This window comes from Myotis brandtii, unplaced genomic scaffold, assembly GCF_000412655.1.
Source record: "Myotis brandtii unplaced genomic scaffold, ASM41265v1 scaffold48, whole genome shotgun sequence".
In the NCBI taxonomy this organism is placed as follows: Eukaryota; Metazoa; Chordata; class Mammalia; order Chiroptera; family Vespertilionidae; genus Myotis; species Myotis brandtii.
In genome coordinates this window covers 5,278,654-5,299,860 of record NW_005368341.1, presented here as the reverse complement: position 1 = coordinate 5,299,860, position 21,207 = coordinate 5,278,654, and the positions used below count along the sequence as shown (strand labels likewise).

Here is a 21,207-nt window from a genome sequence, read left to right as displayed (position 1 = left end):
TAAAATGGCCAAAGGAAGAAGAGTGACCACCTGTCCCAGTTTACATAGGACTGGAGGATTTCCCAGTTGTGGAACTTTCTGTGTAAAACTCACAGTCTCAACCCTACTGGGAGGAATTGGTTGGTCATCCTAAAGGAAGGCAAGAGATATCAAGAGAAGTAGAGAGGCTGAATGTTAATAACAGTTAAAACTGCAATGTGTTACTGATACTGATGTGGCTAGTTTTAAGTCTTATCTTTGTAAGATTGTAAAAGTTTTAGTAAGCTTTTTAAGAGGTTCCTGAATATGTCTCTTTCTCTGTTCACACGTTTACAGAATAGGGGTAGCATACTCACAGGGAAGTTGTGGAAATCAGAGAGTAGATTTATAATATTTCTCGATATTAACTAGGTTTCCAAATATGCTAATGCACTATGTATTACAATAGTCGAGTAGTAAAAGTCATTTCTAAAGTCTTCTCTTTTATTTCTTAAACTTTTCTTTCCCTATTAGAAGTAGGAGTGATAAACAGATACAAAGGCTGGTTTGTGACTGAGATGATGTCCCCACAAAGAAAACCTGAAGCAGAAGGAACTGCCAAAGCAGTGAATGTAGCATTTAGGAGTTAGGGAGTCTCGATATTTATTATGTTTCTTGTGGGTGAGTAATATGCACCTAGAATGTATAGCGAGGCATAAAGACTGTATTTTCTCATCTCAAAGAGCTTACATGGGGTCAGATAACCAACATATAAAAATTTAACTATTGTTTCCAATATTGTTGTGTTTCATAGGCAATGATTCATGTGAGTACCTTCTTTCAAGTGGCAGATTTCTTGGAGAGAAAGTTTGGCAGCCTCATAGTTGTATGATGCATAAATACAAATACAAGTAAGATTTCTCCATTTTGTTGTTTTTTTTCCTATGATGGGTTGTAATATTTAATGGACAAGGGTTGGTGAAACAAAGAAAGTACTATATGGTACTTCTATATATGATGGTAAGAATTGCTGAAGGAGGGTAGGAGTAGAAGTGAGAGTCCAAATGAAGATTCCTCCCCAAGAGAGAGCTTTGGCCAAGCTGCTTTATCTCAGGTAAGAGATAAGCAGACCCAAGGCAATAGCCCTGGAGAAAAGGACTTTTGCTTTGGGAGTTGGGTAGCTACCGCATAGACTTATCCTATATAATAAAAACCTAATATGCAAATCGACTGAACAGCAAAACGACCGGTTGCTATGACACGCACTGACCACCAAGGGGCAGACACTCAATGCAGGAGCTGCCCGCAGGCCCCAGGCCAGCCAAAGCCGGTGCCAGCAGGAGGTCCCCCTATTTGCCCTGCTGGTCACCCTGCAGAGGGACAGGGCAGCGGCAGGGGGTAGGGACAGCAAGTGTGTGGCGCCAGGCCAGCCAAAGTGGGTGCCAGCCCCACAATCACCCCACAGATTCGCCCTGATCGCTGGTCAGGCCTAGGGAACCTACCTGTGCACGAATTTCGTGCACCGGGCCTCTAGTTCTGAAATAATGGATATAAAACTCTTAATATGGTTAGAGTTCATCTTAAACACTTAATAAATTGGGGCTGTTATTATTGAGAGTTAGTTGATCATACAGGAACTGGTAGGTTAAACAAACATGGCCACCTATTTTAAAAGCAAAGTAGTAATTATATGTATAACAATCCTGTACTACTTTCTTCACAAACTATGTGCTTTGAAGTGCCAATATGCTGATTTTATTTATTTTAATTAATGTTTCTTTGTTGATTTCAGTGAAGCAAAGAACTGCCTTGTAGATAAACATATTGCATTTATTGGAGATTCCAGAATTCGTCAATTGTTTTATTCATTTGTAAAAATAATTAATCCTCAGTTCAAAGAAGAAGGCAATAAGGTAAAAATTGTCTGTTCTCTTCATTAGGGTATTGTGTTAGAAGTTAACCAACTGAATAGTTTTAGGAAGAATGTGCCTCTCCACATTAATGCAAGGAACTATAAAAGCTTTACTTTGGTTTTGGAAAGGTAAAGGAAAAAGAAACGATGATTTGCTATAATGGGCAGCATAAGAAAAAGAAGTGGTGGGTATTGGCAAGCCTTTCATTAACTTAAATTTTTAGTTTTCAGAAATAAATTCTTTCCATGGAAAAAAATTTTCCAAATTTCTTAGGAGGAAAACAAAGAAAATATCTTTATTCTCCTTTTAATATTTGTCATATTTCTTTCCGTCTCTTTAAAAAACAACACACACATCTTTATTGTTGAAAGTATTACATATGTCCTCCTTTTTTCACCATTGACTCCTTCTAACCCTCACAGCCCCCCATCCAGGCCTTCACCACACTGTTATCTGTGTCCATGGGTTATGCATATAATACATACAAGTTCTTTGGTTGATCACATCCCACCCACCCCCACATTCCCTCTGAGATTCAGTCTCTTTTTTAAAACATAATTGTAATCTAGCATGTACAGTTTTATGTCTCACTTCTTTCCCCACCACTTGTCATAATTCACCATATTATTATATAATCAATATAAGTATCTTCATAGTGTGAACAAATTATTGAGTGGATATAATGCATATTTATATAATCTTCCCTTTTCTTAACTTTTTTGTAGTTTTCTATTTTTTATTTTGCAATTTTAAAAAAGGACATTTTAAATTAAATCTTTATGTGAAAACTTTGCTTTTTAATTTATTTCCTTAGGATAGGATCTCTGTCATGCAAATATTAGGTTAAAGAATATCAATACTTTAAAAATTATTGATTATATTGTTAAACTCTTTCAGTTTATAACATAAGCAATGTATAATTAAAACAACAATGTAACAACAAATTCATGATCTTTATATAAAAAAAAAGTCTTATTTTTAAAATAGAATATGTAGGCATTCTTCTAGGAGAATATGTATGTGTGTGTCTCTGAAAACTAACAAGTATGAACATCTCTCTTTATGTTTGTTAATAATTAATTAGTTAATTTTTTGTTAACTATCTCATCATGTTATTTTGTTTATCCATTTTTAAGTGATCCAAGGTTCTAATCCCTGTCTTCAACTGCATATGATTGGGAGTGGGGAATGGCAAGGAGAGAAAAGTGAAGTACAAGAAAGTTCAGAATTACAGGGGAAATATCTTATGAATTTATGATGAAAATCTGCCTGTATACATCAACTTGCCCTGTGTTAAGGAGTTGAAAAATTAGGGACTTCACAAGTAACTAGAGCTAGACATATAGTGATGATGGTAGTGGATACTAAATTTTAGAAACAATTTCTTATGAGAAGAATCCTTAGGCTATTAGAGGTTTTGTCCACCAAAAAAGACTAGTAGAGATTTTAAAGCTGAATAATAGAAAATTATAAAGTCAACTTTTCATTTTATTTGGTATCTATAAATGTAGCCTCTTTTTGTGTTTATACACACAAAATTATACAGAAGAATTGGAACTATTTAATGACATGAAATTATCACAGTTTAAACTAAAACACTTTGGTAAACTTATAAAAAGTAGAGAGATTTTGCTTGACCAATTGAGGGCCGATCCAAGAACCAGGAGATCAGGGTTAGATTCCTGGTCAGGGTTACTGGCTCAGTCCCCAGTAGGGGGCTTGCAGGAGGCAACTAATTGATGATTCTCTCTCATCATTGATGTTTCTATCTCTTTTTCCTTGCTCTCTGAAATCAATAAAAAAAAATACTTTTTAAAAGTAGAGAGATTTCTGATTTCGGAGAAACAGTTTTAATATTTCTAGGCTTAGTATATTGTGACTTTCTGAAAACTGGAATAATGGATTTGGCAACAGTTAATTGAAAAACGCTCTAATGGTTTAGTTGGCGACCACTGCTCCAAAGGTTTCCTTAAACCAGCGGTCGCCAACCTTTCTGATGTCAAGGACCACCAGTGGTCTGCAGACCACCAGTTGGCAACCGCTGGATAGCCAAAAGTAGGTACAATATGGTACATTTCTTCTGAGCCCTAGTTATAACACCTAGGTTTCCAATTTTTATTTTCTAAGGCACATTGTTATCTCACAATTCTCAAGCAAGATATATTTAAATTTATATGCATTAAAAAAAAAAAAGACAGTTTGTCACAGTCTTAAAGAGGCAGCTATTAAGAAACTGTTTAGTTCAAACTGCTAGTGGAGCATTTGCCAAATTGTGTTTCACTTAGTTCTCTGGTCTCTGAACAACTTGAAGACAGAGATCATTATTTTTTAAAGTTCTTGTGCCTAGCACATCCTGGCATATTATAAAAGCTGATTATCATCATCATTATTTTAGCTTTGGTATGGGTTTGGGTAGAGTAGGAGTGTTGAAGATAATTCTTTGAATATGTTTCTTTTCTGTGTTGAGAAAAATAATTTTTTTAAAAGAAACTTTATAGAGCAGGACTTTTATCAAATTATATTTTGTGGAAGATAAATTCTTTAAGGTGCTCCGGTCAAATAAGTTTGGACAGAGCTGGGTATCATATCCCCCTCTTAGATGGTTTTAATTTAGGTGAGGATATTAAAAGCTTGAGAAGTCTTACAGTAAAGAAAACTGCTTGCATTCCTTCCAGCTGGCAGCTAGGTACTGGGGGCCCCTTCTACCTCAAACCAACTAAATCCTAGATTTAAAAAAAACCCCACTGGTGTTGTATTTCTAGATTTTAAGAAATGGAAGACACTCCCTAAAAAGGAACACCTATGAGGCAAAACCAGAGATGGGAACAATAACAGTAGGCACTCAATAGAGACTTGGATTGCCCTGAAGACAGATGCCAGTAGCTGCAATGCCCAGTATGCAGAACACTAAGCTTTGGGCCAACATATTTCTCAGTATTAATATTGGAAGCCAGAGAACAGTGGAATAATAGCTTTAATATTCTGAGAGAAAATAAGTTTCAATGTAGAATTGTATACCTACCATACAGATTTATCTGTTGTTGAAATATAGGACATTATCAGATACATAAAAACTGTGAGGGTTTGTCTAAAAATTTTCTAAAGGATAAACTTCCGGGAGGATGGAAATGGAAATATATTTTTTTAAATGATGTGAAATATAAGAAACAGTACTTAAAGAAAAATTAAACATGCGTGTAAGCTTACTCAAATAGTGCCTGTATAAAATAATAATGTCTATAAAAAGAAGGTACTAAAGAATTGGCCAATAATCGCTTATAAGCCAGAGGGAGATTATCACAAGCAAAATATTCTAATGTCCTCTTTACTCTTTAAGTTATTATCTTATGGTAGAACTTAACTTAAAGATAAATAGTAAAACTTTAAGAGCAAAGATTAAAAGGATAGAATTAGGATGTATAAATTCCAAATCAGCAGAAGAAAAACTAAACAAAACCAAACATATCTAATGTGCCAAATGTGTTTTATACATACAGTGGGGCCTTGACTTAGGAGTTTAATTCGTTCCGAGACCGAGCTCGTTAAGGAGCTCGTTAACTCAAATTACTCTATCAACTCAATGCAAAAAATCGGCGGAGAGACAGCTGGTATCTCAAAAACCTGGTTATTTGGGACACTCGTAAGTCAAGGTCCCACTGTACATACATATATAATTGTACATGTACATAAATATACAAAAAATTTAGATGTACATGCAAAAGTTTGTGTTTATATATATTATATGTATATGAAAAATCTATATGTGAAGAAGCTGTAAATTTTATATCAACTTGTCAGGAATATAGAGTTCAAAAACTATTTAAAATATATTACATGCACTATTAGACTGGTAGAATAATCATTTACATAAAGCATTGAAAAAATATTTTGTATTTTCATAGTGGATGAATCTTCTTAATTTCTTAAATGAAAATTATAACTACATGCTCTATTTAGCTGAAGGACTTTCTAAGAACTCACTTAGGAATAGAAATACAGTGTCCTGGCAGGTGTGGCTGAGTTGTGTGGGTGTCATCCATGTACTAAGAGGTCGCTGGTTGGATTCCTGGTCAGGGCACATGCCCAGGTTTCAGGCTCCCTATATGCACAACTTCCCTCACTACCAGTCTGTCTCTGGCATAGATAGTACTAGGACTAAATTGGAATCATGGCAAGCTTGGCAAAAGATAATGTATATAAGCATGTTCATATATATGTTGCTTGTTTGTAGTTAAGTTTTATCTTTGAACTACATCTTTGATGTGGAAAATCACATATAAACAATTTAGCTAGTGTCACTTACTTTTTTGGTATTCTATGAGATCTTTTCCCCTTGAGGTTGAATATAGAGAATTGAGATGTGATGCATAAGTAAATCAACAAAAACAGCTGAAGGGAGAATTATTTACATAAAATTTCTACATTAGTATTGCTTTGTTGTCTCCTTTTTTTATGGCAGCATGAAAACATTCCTTTTGAAGACAAGATTGCATCAGTTAAAGTGGTAAGTTCATATAATAGTAAGGTAAATGTTATAATGTCAAAACTGTATTCATTGGTTAATTTATTTACCGCAGCTAATACTTTGTACATACTATTTTAGTCTATTGAGAGTAGATAACATAATTGAGTAAATGTTTATGTGTACTGTTTTGTGTAATAAAATAGAAAATTTGGTCTTTCAGATTTTTATCCAGAAAAAAAAATAATCTTATACATTAATTTGAAATCAGTATGTGTTCAAGATTAATGTCCATCAAAGAATATATGTGAATTTTCTGAATTTCCAGTCACAGTGACTCCTAGATATTGAAAATATAATGAGGATCAAGAAAACAATATCCTAGGACCTAGACCAGTGGGACTTGCAAATCATTATAGTTCTTTACATACAAATAAATGTGGGATAAGGATGTCAAAAAGGAAAAAGTGGGACATTAGTAATGTACAGAGCAAGAAGTTAAAAGTAGTTTTTCTTTTTGAGGAAGTGATGTTTTAACAGGCCTCAAAGATTAGTAAGAGCGTGTGAAGCTCAGTGTAAGAGTTTATGCACCTTTTAGGCAGAAGGAACTGTATGTGCAAAGGCCTGGAGAAAGTGAGCACAGAGAGCATTCCAGGAGCTGAATGAGAGCTGAAAGGGTATGTAGAACCAGGGGGAAGGTAGCAAGAGAAAAGGCACAATGTCTAGGCAGAGGCCAGATTTTGTACTTTCTTACCTACTTTAAGGACTTAAATTTATTTTGAAGCCAGTTGAAATTCCTGGAATATTTAAGCAGGAATGGGGCAAGATCACATTTTAAATTTTCAAAAGATTACTCTCACTAAAATGTGGAAAATAGTTCGGAGAAAAGCAACAGTGAATACAGGGAAATCTGTGTAAAACTCTTGCCAGATTGATATGGGAGATGAAGATGTCATAGACAAGGTGGTGTTTTTGGTTTTTGGGTTTTTTTGTAGCTGGAGATAGATTTAATAAGGAAATGAATTACATGTGTTGTACATATCTTTTAAATAAAGTCCATTTGGCTTTAGTTTTTGAGCTTTGTCTTACGGTACATTTATTTTTAGAAGTTTTTAGTAATTTTTTTTCTATTACAGTTTACTGTCAAGATTATTTTGTGTTGGTTTCAGGTATACAACATAGTGGTTAGACAGTCATATACTTTACATTGTGTTCTCCCAATATTCCCAATACCCACCTAGCACTATACATAATTATTACAGTATTGTTGCCTATGTTTCCTATGCTGTATTTATATCCATGACTATTTGGTACTTCTTAAACCAACAAGGTGGTGTTTTACTTTTAAATACCTTGTAAGAGATATATTAATCCTTATTTTGAATGGTGGGTATAACATTTCTTTAACTTTCTCTTTTCTTACATTTCTCTTAGGATTTTCTGTGGCATCCAGAAGTTAATGGTTCTATGAAACAGTGTATCAAAGTGTGGGCTGAGGTCTGTATTTGAAAATGTAGCTCTTTCTAGTTTTGAACAACAAAATTTTATTTTTTAAAGAATAGTTTATTGATTTTTAGAGAGAAAGGAGGAGAGAAAGAGAAGCATGGATGTGAGAGCTCAACATCAATCAGCTTGCACAACCAAATTTTTAAAGTTCATGAGCATCCATTGTTTTCTCCCCTTACTCAGCTGTCCCACTCTCCTATACTTTATACAACCTTGTTGATAGCAACTAAGCTGTGCTGGATTGCTTCTCTTACTTAACTGAGAAAAGAAAGTATTTTGATGTAGTATCTCTTCTATCACCATTCTAACCCTAAGGCGGTAACTGCTGTAGCTCAGTTAATTCAAATCCAGGTAATCTTTCTATCACAATGCACATCCCTTTGAGCGTTTTTCCACTTTTTCCTTTAAACTCATGCCCAAATATGTCAATAGGCTGTTTTCTTCCCTTTTATCATTACATTTGTGACCCAAAAGTCAAGCCTAGTATGCTTTGGCTCATTATGTTCAGAGGTGAATTAGATGTAAAGGCAGGCATGAAAATATAGTGGGGTAGCAGTGGGAAATGAGACTAAATTGTGAAGAAACCAGCAATTTAAAGTGAATTCTATAGGTGAATGGTAGTCATTAAGAAGTCTGAGCTATTTAGATCGATTTGGGGAGTTTTGCTATGGAGTGAGGTGGTATTGGAAGAAATTGAATAGGCAGAGAATTTAGAAATTAACGAAGAGAGTTTAAGAACAACTGTACAAAAGATTCTGAGAAGGGGGAGTGAAAGGGGTAAGAGGAAAAGCAGGAGAAGAATAACTGTCATGTAACACAGGAAAGAGTTTTAAGAAGTGGATGGTCAGTGGTGTCACTTTAGGACTTGGCAATCCAGAGTTCATTAATGAGCTCTTAGGGCAGTTTTAATGGATGGTGAAGCCCCAAATCAAAACATGATAAATTGAGGCATAAATGAGAGAGAAAGAAATCGGCATAGTGAAGGCATAATGCTCTTTCAAGTAATCTGTTGGTTAAGGGTGTGAGGGGGAAGAATTTGAGAATGAGATAAGGTTGAAGGAAAAATCTTTTCTGAGAATGATAATTTAGAGATTGAGAGAAGGCAGAAGAGTGGAGAAAGGGGATGAAACTTATAATAGGAGAGTTAAAGGAAGTAATACATGGATACAGTCCCAGAAGTAAAAAGGAAGGGGATAGAGACAGAGTAAAGGTTAGCCATTAGAAGGAATTGGGCAGATTTTCTTTACTCTCTTGTCAGAGGAAGATAGGCTGGGTGAGTATATGGATGAAGTTGTAAAAATGGAGAAAGGCAAGAACATACAGCTAGATGAAGTCTATTTTCTCTTCAAAATTTGAGAATTAGACTTTATTTGGAAAGTGAAGAGGATGATAAAAGGGACCTGTATAAGGCAAGTAAGTAAGATTTGGGATTACCACTGTGAACAATGAGAAAAGGGATGAGGGAAAAGTTTCAGTAAAATAACATGGTAAAATGAAGCACTATGTTCTTTTCTCTAAGTTAGCACAGTTTAATATAGATTCTTGCCACCAGTCAGATAGGCTGGAAGACATTATACATATCTTGTAAAACAAAGGTACTTACTCAGAAAGGTTGGTTAAGGGTGCTAGACCAGAAACAAATATCTCTGAAGGGAAATAGGTTAATTTTGTTATTTTTCTCTGCTTTCATAGTTTTCTATGAAAGTATGTATTATCTTTATAATGAGACACTAACTCATTTTTATATTTGTGTCAGATATGTTTCTAATTTCTTATTTTTAATTGTTTCTTGTGCACATGGTTGTAATATCAAGTCTTTTATATTTTGGGAAGTGCATTGAACTCAGGAGTCAAAAGACTTAAGTTCTGGCTTTGTCCTGTCAAGCTTCAGCAATACCCTATAAACCTTTCTGAGTCAGTACCCTTGTTTTATAAGATCTGTATAATATATTCCTGCATTATCTCACAGGTAGCAAGAATCTATATTAAAAAGAACTAATTTAAGAGAAAGTACTACATAGTTGGTAGTTTATTAAGAGTACAATTTGCATTTGGTAAAGATTTCTACCCAATTTCTCCTCTCCACCCCCCCCCGCCCCCCACATTGTGGTCTATAATAATTATCAGTTTATTTTGTTAAATATTTATTGGATTTGGCTTCCCCAAAATATTGATTCTTTAGGACACTGATCTTATTTTATTTAAGATTTAAACTGTATTTCATGAATATTTTTTAATTGACTGACATAATATACTAGAGCTTTACTCTTGAGCAATTTACTCACTATTCAGAATAATATTAGACCATATTAGATATCAGTAGCATTTTTTGTTTTTTTGTAAGGAACACCAAAGAATTATCCATAAAAGCCTCATGCTATCCTATATAAAAGGCATTGGTTATCCATCCTATATAATAAAACTCTAATATGCAAATTGACCAAACTGCGGGACGACCTGTGGAATGACTGGTCACTATGACGTGTACTGACCACCAGGGGGGCAGATGCTCAACACAGGAGCTGCCCCCTGGTGGTCAGTGCACTCCCGCAGGGGGAGTGCCACTCAGCCAGAAGCCAGGCTCACGGCTGGTGAGCGCAGCAGCAGTGATGGGAGCCTCTCCCGCCTCCGCTGCTGGCATGCAGTAAGGAGCGAGGGGTCCCAGACTGTGAGAGCCCCAGACTGCGAGAGGGATGTCCCGGACTGCGAGAGGGCGCAGGCTGGGCTGAGGGATGCACGCGCACACACACACACACACACACAGACTGCACGAATTTTGTGCACCAGGCCTCTAGTCTTGTTATAACAAGAATTCAGTAAGAAACTCTAGAATATTAAAATGCATTTAGAAGAAAGAATTTCTTAAATTTAAGGAAAAGAATTAAGTGATGTTAGTTGTATTAATTCTCTGAACTAACTATAACACTATTATAAAAACATTTTTTTTTCTGTAGGATTCTGTTGCAAAGCCCCATGTGATTGTAGCAGGAGCTGCCACAGTAAGTTATTATCTATGTTCTTATATAATGGTTTTCATTTCGTACTTAAGGACATACTAAGAAAAAGTTAACTTATGTTAAATAAAATTCTTGATTGTACTTAAATTTTAATTCCTATTTCTATTCTAATTAATGAGACTGATGAATTTTAATGAAAAGATATGGATGAACTTAGAAAACTTAGTGTTAAATGTCAATACTATTTTATATCTAAAATGATATTCTTCTTGAATGTAATACATTGAAAGTCTAATTTTATGTCCACTTTTTCAAACTGTCTTCATATATTTCATGAAATAATGTGACCATAATTTATTCTGATATTGAATAAAAATGGAAATTATCTTAAAATAATAACCTTTGTTACAATGGAGTAAATTATATACTTTAATTTTTCAGTGATAAGTAATGAATTAATGCTTAATTTTTACTTCATTTTAGTGGTCTATCAAGATTCACAATGGCAGCAACGAAGCACTGTCTCAATATAAAATGAACATTACCTCCATAGCACCACTTCTAGAAAAATTGGCAAAGACTAGTGATGTTTATTGGGTCTTACAAGGTAAGGGATGAGTAATGAAAAAATGTCATTTTGTATATATTTTGAGTCATGGGTTTTTATTATCTCCTATTTCAAGAAGCAAAATTATTGCTTTATGGGAATGAAGTTTGAAATAAGATTTTCAAAATTAGAATAAATTTGAGTTATTTGCTCTTTCCTCTTTTGAACTTAAGGAACAGACTAATAAATATAAGTAAAAAAAATAATAATAAATAAAAATACTCTCCAAGGAGCCACAGCAGGCAGAATGGCTGTGAATATAACAAAAAGAATATATTCTAAAGGCAAATGAGAAGTTTACCTCTGATTTTTTACTTCTTACAAAGTATATTTATTGTGATTGGGAAATATAAGAAAAAATTTACTAAGTCTGTTTCATAATATTGAGTCATTGTACGTAAATACTCTTTGGAATTGACAGAATATATTTAAATTCATACCATCTAGGTTATGCTTGGTAATGAAATTCTTTAAGAGAAAATTGACATTAGATCAACTCATTTCAGGAGTTTATTGAATGTCCATTATTTAATGCCTAGCACAATATGAAATGCCTTGGGTTTTTTAGCAATTCAAGTTGTTTGTCAGAAACTCTTATGATTATTTCCAAGTTGAATGTCAAGCTGAGAAGAATAAAAGGGCTGGTGATAATCTGTTTCACAATCTCTATTTACAGCCTCATTGTTAACCTTTCTCTCACCAAAATGAGAAAAAAGTTAAATTTAAATTATTTATGAGAACTTGATCTTCAATAATATAACCTCTTAATTGTGTGAACAAAATTTACAAATTAAGCAGTGACAGAAGAAATAAAAGACTGTCTGCTATTCTTCATCAGGCAGTTTTCTACAACCCAGTTTTAAATTCCCGTTACCCAATATAACCCAGTATTCCAAAACTTTAAACTCCTAAGACATGCCAGAACATAAAATGAGGAAGACATTGACTGATTAATTTAAAAACTGAATGTAAGATAAGTCTATTGCAAATCTTGGCCAACTTTACTTTAAAATAAATTACTAGATGCCTGGAATCCTCTGAACTTTAACAACAAAACATGAAATACAATCAGCTAACTTGCATGATCACAATTTCTACAAGATTTTTTTAATGTGTTTTTTTTTCTTTTTTATTGAATTTATTGGGGTGACACTGGTTAACAAAATTATATAGATTTCAGGTGCACAATTCTACAGCACATCATCTGTACACTGTATTGTGTGTTCACCATCCCCACTCAAGTCTCCTCCATCACCATTTATTTATCCCCCCAATATTCTCTTCTCTCCCCACTACTCTTTCCCCCAGCATTCACCATACTGTTATCCGTGTCCATAAGTTTTTCTTTTTATTTTTTGCTCAATCCTTCCAGCCCCCAGCAGCTCCCTCCCTGACAGCTGTCAGCCTGCTCTCTGTCTATGAGTCTCTCTATCTTGCTTGTTAGTTCATTTTGTTCATTAGATTCCACTTATGAGTGAAATTATATGGTACTTGTCTTTCTAATGCTCTCCAGGTCCATCCATGTTGTTGCAAAGGGTAAGATTTCCTTCTTTTTTACAGCCAAGTAATATTCCGCTGTGTAAATGTACCACAGCTTTTTTATCCACTCATCTACTGGATGGACAATTGGGCTGCTTCCAAATCTTGGCTATTGTAAACAACGCTGCTATGAACATAGGGGTGCATATATTTTTTCGAATTAATGTCTTGGGTTTATTCAGATAAATTCCCAGAAGTAGAACCACTGGGTCATAAGGCAGTTCCATTTTTAAGTTTTTCAGGTAACTTAATTGTTTTCCACAGTGGCTGCACCAATCTGCATTCCCTCCAACACTGCAGGAGGGTTCCCTTTCTCTACATCCTTGCCAGCACTTATTGTTTGTTGAGTTATTGATAGCCATTCTGACTGGTGTGAGGTGACATTTCTTTTCGGTTTTAATTTGCATTTCTCTGATGATTAGTGATGTTGAGCATCTTTTCATACGTCTACTAGCCATTTGTATGTCTTCTGGAGAAGTGTCTATTCGTGTCCTCTGCCCATTTTTAGTTGTATTGTTTATTTGTGTGGTGTTGAATTTAAGTTCTTTATAAATTTTGGATATTAACCCCTTATCTCTTATTATATCATTGCGAATATGTTCTCCTGTGCAGTGTTTTGTCTTTTCATTTTGTTGATGGTTTCCTTTGCTGTGCAAAAACTTTTTAGTTTGATGTAGTCCCATGTGTTTATTTTTTCTTTTGTTTCCCTTCCCCCAAGGTGATATATCAGAAAAAAAAATATATTGCTATGAGAAATGTCTGAGATTTTTACTGCCTATGTTTTCTTCTAGGATTGTTATGGTTTTAAGTTTATCATTTAAGTATTTGATCCATTTTGAGTTTATTCTGTGTATGGTATAAGAAGTTGGTCTAATTTCATTTATTTGCACATATCTGTCCAGTATTTCCAACATTTGTGTTTTTAATAATGTGTTTCATGTGCAGATCCTGTTTATGAAGATCTATTAAGTGAAAATAGGAAAATGATCACTAATGAGAAGATAGATGCTTACAATGAAGCTGCAGTCAGTGTTTTGAATAGTAGCACCAGAAATTCTAAATCACATGTTAAGATGTTCAGTGTTTCCAAATTAATTGCTCAAGAAACTATCATGGAATCTTTGGATGGCTTACATCTTCCAGAATCAAGCAGAGAAACTGTAAGAATTCTTGTATCCATCAGTAAATAGAGACTATAATATCTAATTGTATAGTAACTGTATGTCACTATAAATGGTAATAAATAATTTATTTTATTGCAGTCTTAATTACTTGTAGTTATTCTACCTAAACATACATCTAGAAATAATTTTGATTTCATCACCTAGCTGTGTATAAAATGAGAGTTTTTGTGTACTCTGAAAGGGAAAGAAGCTATGGAAAGGAAGAAATGAAACTTCATTTATTAAGTGCTAGTCACTCTTACTATACTTTGTCTAATCAAGAAGCTTATAAGTTTGTAGAATACTCATGTTTGAAAACTACAGCTTAATGGTCCTGCCTTAAACTAACAAGATTAAGCCTCTATGAAGAGTACATTTTTTAATATGTAGAATAGTTTTGATTTATTTCCTTATAAATAAATCAGATTTCCTTTGATGCCCTAAACACTATTCAATGTACATAGTAAACACTGAAAAAAATCCAGATTGACAGATGTAAAGGGTTGTTAAGTTCAATATGAAAGAGAACTGATAATTATGAATTTTCATAATTAGTACAACAGATATTATTTAGTTATTGTTTTCTTATAAAGCAGTGTGCTTAACCTTTTTGAGGATCACATAACCCCTTTGAGTGTTCAGTAAAAAGCAATGGTTACATTCCTCTCCTGCAGAAAAATGCATGTTTGTATATATACACACGATTCTCCATATACTTTTAAGGGGCTTTTGAACCGCCTAGAACTGGTTAAGAACTTCGGGATGGAGTTTGTAGGCTAGTATCTGCAAGAGTACCAGACACAGAACCCAGGGCTAAAAGGGTGATATTTCCTATGTAGTTGAGTACTTTGAATGCTTAGGCTTAAATAATATAATCATCTTAGAGTTCCAATTATGTCTAAACTATAAAGTTTTTTAAAAACTATATTTGACTGAACCTTCAACTAGACAAGATCTTGATAGCTTGCCTAGAATATTTTTATTATAACGAAATCATGTTCAAGATGCCACATGTTACTTAACATTAGAAATCTTAAAAATGTAGAATCCTAAGTGGCCCATAAACTGTAAACCAAATGAAAGGCATATTACAAATATTGTTTGCTAAGAATTATTTTTGTGACAGTTATTTTACATTCTTTTTTTTTTTTTACATCTAAAAACTAGAACTCTATATTAAGTGTCCTGGTATCTTCTATATTGAAAGGCTGATAATTAAAATTCTTTGATTTTTGACATTAGTCATTATTTTTTTTTAATCTTTATTGTTGGAAGTTTTACATATGTCCCCCCCCCCCCCCCCCATTGCCCCTTCTAGCTCACCCCAGGCCTTCAACACACTATTGTAAAAGCCACAACCCATTAGCAGTCATGAAATTAGTTTTTTGTGTTTTTATTTTTCGTAAGAAAAAATAATACAAAAATGTAAGAGTGCATTATAAGTAGTAAGGGTAGGTATTGTTTCTGTATATGTGTCTGGATCATATTATAAAATGAATTTTTCAATACAGACCATAGCCCCAGAAGTTTGAAAAGCCCTGTACTAGCTATTACAGATTGAAGGAATAGCATTATTTGCATGAGTGGTTGGGAAATGGTAGTAAAAAGTACAAAAGCATTTTTGGTTTCAGTGCTGAAAAATTAGTAGTATTCACAGGAGAAAATCTAATGTGAAATATATTACTGACAAGATAATAACCAAATAACTTGATTTGTTCACAGAGTGCAATGATTCTTATGAACGTGTATTGCAATAAGATACTGAAGCCTGTAGATGGTTCCTGTTGTCAGCCTCGGCCTCCTCTGACTCTCATGCAGAAGCTAGCTGCTTGTTTTTTCACCTTATCTATTGTCGGATATTTAATTTTTTATATAATTTATCGTAATGCTCATCGGAAGAATAAGCCATGTACTGATTTGGAAAGTGGAGAGGAAAAGAAAAATATTATCAATACCCCTGTGTCTCCATTAGAAATACTTTTACAATCTTTGTGCAAACTTGGCCTGATTATGGCTTATTTCTATATGTGTGACCGTGCAAATCTATTTATGAAGGAAAACAAATTTTATACACATTCAACTTTCTTTATTCCAATTATCTATATCTTGGTTTTGGGAGTATTTTACAATGAAAACACTAAAGAGGTAAGAGTTGTTTTCTTTTTAGCTCATGTTATCCTTATTTCATTATAAACTCTAGATTTTAAAAATAAATACCATTTATCATGCCAAAATATACAAGCATGTATATTGGAGAGGATAAATGAATGTTGTGGTTATACTTCACTTAGCAGACTCTGTTGCTTTTTGAAACATTTTGGAGGAAGTTCAAAGAGTTTCGTGAAGATTGTTAAGAAGTTGAAAATAATGACCTGTGAAAAAATGTCATGACTTTGTGTTATTTTGCCTGCATGGGGATGGAGAAAGTGCAGCTGCTTCCAATTTTATAATGGTCTTCGAACATGATACATCAGAGCAAAAATATATAATTTTATTAATAAGTGCCTATATGCACAAACATTTTATATTAATACAATCAGACATGTACACACAAATTAGAACTTACATAATGTGGGCAAATGTTTATAATATCTGAAGTACCTATTTTAGCATTTCTGTAGTTGCTCAGAATGTTAGTATAATTCCATTATAAGACATTATTTATTTGAATTAATAAATTCTATTGTAAGAAATAACTCATATGAGAATGATTAATCGGTTCTTCATTTCCGGTGAGAATATTCTAAGGGAATATTCTCCCCCCCCCCCCCATTAAAGTGTAAGAGAACTGTAAGATATTTTTTAACTGAAATCTTAAGACTTTCTTAAAATTAGAAAATGCTATTTTTTAGATTTATAAACCATTGTCATAGTTTAATGTACTCTTAATATAAAACCATAGGTATCAACTTAAACACTATTTAAAATCTGTTAGTTTATATTAGTTTTCAAATTCATATTCTATCTTTTATCAAGAAATAAAATGACTATTTTTAATTTCCCCCCACAAATTCTTTTAACAAAAGCGTTAGCTTTATATCCTATAAGAATAATTTTAACATACTTAGTATAAATTGTCCAAATAATAGCTTCATGGTGAAATTTGAAACAGATTTTGGTTCTTTACACAGACTAAAGTATTAAATAGAGAACAAACAGATGAATGGAAAGGCTGGATGCAACTTGTGATTTTGATTTATCATATCTCTGGAGCAAGTACTGTAAGTATATTGAAATTCAGAAAATATCTTCTATCTTCTATATATATAAAAGGCAAAGTGTCCCCTCGGGAGTTTGACCAGGAAACCGGGAGTTCAATTGCTCACTATGACGTGTGCTGACCACCAGGGAGCAGCCAGAAGGTCCTGATCGCAGGCCAGGCCTAGGGACCCCACCCATGCACAAATTTTGTGCACCGGGCCTCTAGTAGGAAATAATGTCACTTTAATGTTTTTTTAAGGGCATGGACTCTTTTGTGTTATATTCTCTGTCATTTATTTTCAACCCAATCTTTCTGCCTTCCCATTCTTCTCCTACCATTTGACTTTGAGAATGTGTAGTTTTAAAAGCAAAATCCATTGTTCTGAAAAGAGAGCAATAAATTATTTGTATTTTCTTGGCCTTAATTTTAATGCAGTAGAAGCAGCTGATAATCTAAGGGCATTATTTCATGTCATCCTATTGAACAACTAATTTAAAGTTATCAAAACTCTTTGTAGATGACAATTATAAAAGATTTGGAATAGGCAAGTGACTATCAAAGGAAATCAAATTAGATGATTATATTTTATATTCTATCCTTCACCATATTTTAGGAAGTTTGGGAGTTTGACCAACTATTTTTACACTTTTAAAGTTTAAAAAACTTGAAACTCTCTTGCCCCAGTGTTCAGAGCTCAGGTACTGATGGACTGTAGACCATGTGGGATATGCCATACTTCCTAAGTATTTATTACCTTCTTCGTGAGATGGGGACCCTTCCTTTGCTCACTCAGTGCCTCCTCTACCTGGACAAAATCATTTTTTCCTTCTCCCTAGGATTCTTGTGGTCTGACGACATCTTGGTTTTGGCAAGGATGGAAAAAAAAATCAGTTATAACACTTTAGCTACATTACAGTTAAAACAGACTTTTGAGGGTAAACCTAAGTGTCTGTCACTTTTCACATAAGTTTTTATACTGAAGATACAAACTGACTTTTATAAAATATGTTTTAAAAATTTAAGAAACATTCAAATTTGGGAACTACTGAACTGTTTTTCTAATTGTGTTAATTATATAAAGTGCACATCTTTAAACAGTATTTGAATCAATGAAAAATTAAGATGACAGGAGACTGTTGCTCAGGACGGAGTGTTTCAAAATTTTCATAGCAGTTAAGGTAAATAATACTGGGGGTTTTCAGATATCTCTAACATTTTGAAAATAATGTTATTCTTCATAAAGTCTATTATTTTTCAAAAATTTTATGGATGATTTGTTTGAAGAGTAAAAGGCAGAGGAATGAAGTATTATTTTTGCTGAAGTTATGTGACTATGGTACGTTTATTCGTGGCAGCAGTGAAATTCCTGTGACATTGCAGCTGAAGGGACCAATTGAAATCACATAGCCGTGGGAGAGCCAGGACAGTCAGAGACCCGAGCAAGGAGAGACGAAGATAGTTAAACTTAGTTTATAAGCCCAGTTCAGAATTTATAGGATGAATTTGGCAAATTCTCTAAAAAAGTAACTGGAGATGCATCTTGAATCTTAAAAATATCTCTGACATATGAATAAAGATTAAATTAATTTGAGAGGAAAAAAGGGTGTTAAGAAAATGCCACTTAGGGACATAATTAATTGCTGACATATTAAAGGGTGATAATAGTGTAAAAAAAAGTCAGATAGAAAGAATTAATGGCAGATTAAGTTCCTCAATTTAGTGATTCCAGAAAGGACTTGGATCATAAATGGATGCAGGCAATTTGGCATTCTGTTATAATCATTTGCCAAGCTAGCATTCTAATACATCTTAGACTACATTCTAATACATCCTAAATGACAATTAAAAAAAAAAATCCTTGTTCTGGAAGGGCATACTTTTCATTAACAGATCACTTGTTCTGATTAATTACCATATCCCTGTGCTTTATACTATAGGCTTTTGCAGTTAGAAATTGCCTATATCTACACCAGCAAAGCACTATTAGCATGGGTTATAACATACTTGGGGACTTGATTATTGGATATTTAAGAGATTCACTTAATTAAAAACTCCTTTTAACTGCCATAATGATTTTAATTACCTAATCTTAATGTTTTCTATTTTGAGTAAAATATATAAAATTTTAGTTGTGCCATGTTTTATACTAAAACCTAGAGGCTCTGTGCACAAATTCGTGCACAGGTGGGGGGGTCCCTCTGCCTGGCCAGGGATCGGGGCCAATCAGGGCCATCTCGCCCAGCTCAGCTGGGTCAGGGGGAGGGACCATGGGAGGTTGGTTGGCTGTGGGAGTGCACTGACCACCAGGAGGCAACTCCTGTGTTGAGCATCTGCCCCCTGGTGGTCAGTGCTCATCATAGCTACTGGTTGTTCGGTTGACCTGTTGTAATGGTCGCTTAGGCTTTTTTATACCAGGATGGATGGATGGATGGATAGATAGATAGATAGATAGATACCACATCAAAAATTAATGGAAAAATTTAAAAATAATACAGATGGTCTGGTAGATTGCAATTCTTGGTATAAACATTCTTTTAAGACATAATTTATATCTAAGGGATAAAATACTATGAATTTAATATGAAAAGGTATAGTATGGTAGTTACACCTGAATCAAAGGTCTAGAGGGAAAATTTGTGGGACTAGAGAAAGAAAATAACCAGAAGTCAGCCCAGCTTAGCTACTAATTTTAATGTAGTTGGAATTTAAAATATATTTTTATGACTGAAATTTTATAATACTAGTGAACCAGTGCACGGGTTTGTGCACATTGAAAGGAAATTAAGAAGAAGGTGGCCGGCAGGGCAGGACTGGGCAAGACGGGCCAGACACGCCCTGGAGCCACCCTCCCTCAGTCCCTCCCCAGCATCTGTGGAGTGAGCAGAGTCCCTCCGGCAGGTGGGGTCCCTCGGCCTGGCCTATGGGGATCAGGCCAAAACCAGCTCTCCGACAACCCCCAAAGGGGTCCCAGGGTAAGAGAGGACACTCTGCAAAGTTGCTGCCGTACAGGGTGTGGAACGCAAATGCAACTATGCAGTAAACCAGATTCGCTGCTGACAGTGCCCCAGCAACAACATAACCCATGGCCAAAGGTAGAATCATGCAGCCCCACAAGGAATCGGGCTCCCTCCTCTCTGGTTTTGGGGTACGTCACCCTAGAACTGCCGCTGCCAAGCTGCTGCAGCTCGGCAGCTCCTGTGTTGAGCTTCTGCCCCCTGGTGGTCAGTGCGAGTAATAGCAACTGGTCGGCCAGTTGGACACTTAGCATATTAGCCTTTTATATATATAGATTTGACTCATGAAAGACAAAAAAGAAATAATTTAAATTAAAAGAGACTAAAAAAGAATGATAACTAAGTGCCATGTGTGATCATTGATTCAGGTTCTAAATTAAAAAAAATTTTTTTAAACATAAGGAATATTACTGGGACAATCAGGGAAATTTGAGTATACATTGTACAGCAGATACTGTTATACGCATATTAAACTTCTTGGGTATGATAATAAAATATGGTCAGGTATTTTTTCTGCTTAGAAGATACTAAAATATGTAGGGATGATGTCATGTGGTCTGCAATATACTTTTTAAATTTTTTTAAAAAATTTCATTGTTTAAAGCAGTGGTGGTTCATAAGGTGCAAAAGGTTGGCGACCCCTGGTTTAAAGTATTACCTATGTCTCCTTTTTCCCCGATTGACTTTCCACTCCACCCCGGCCACCCCACACCCCAGGACAAGCCCCCACCGCCCCAGTGTCTGTGTCCATTTGTTATGCTAAAATTGCATACAAGAAGTCCTTTGGTTGTTCTCTAACCACCCCCCCACCTCCCCTGCCATTTGTCTCTGGATCTATTTTCGTTCATCAAATTATGTTGATCATTATATCCCACATATGAGTGAG

General features: G+C 34.6%; 1 protein-coding gene across 2 annotated transcripts in view; it reads left to right on the top strand.

The window, feature by feature from the left end:
• Positions 1 to 357: 357 nt before the first annotated feature.
• The window catches only part of CASD1 (CAS1 domain containing 1), a 35,606-nt gene continuing 14,756 nt past the window's right edge, over positions 358 to 21,207 (top strand). The window contains exons 1-10 of one of the 2 annotated variants that reach the window (XM_005876155.2): positions 358 to 639; positions 773 to 869; positions 1,751 to 1,871; positions 6,331 to 6,375; positions 7,768 to 7,830; positions 10,794 to 10,838; positions 11,280 to 11,403; positions 13,888 to 14,102; positions 15,828 to 16,250; positions 17,237 to 17,326. In XM_005876155.2, coding sequence (XP_005876217.2) covers positions 627 to 639; positions 773 to 869; positions 1,751 to 1,871; positions 6,331 to 6,375; positions 7,768 to 7,830; positions 10,794 to 10,838; positions 11,280 to 11,403; positions 13,888 to 14,102; positions 15,828 to 16,250; positions 17,237 to 17,326 — 1,236 coding nt within the window. In that variant the 5' untranslated portion in view covers positions 358 to 626. Of the gene's footprint in view, positions 640 to 772; positions 870 to 1,750; positions 1,872 to 4,633; positions 4,767 to 6,330; positions 6,376 to 7,767; positions 7,831 to 10,793; positions 10,839 to 11,279; positions 11,404 to 13,887; positions 14,103 to 15,827; positions 16,251 to 17,236; positions 17,327 to 21,207 lie in introns of those variants that run through there. The other variant, XM_014547614.1, reaches the window with a different exon arrangement.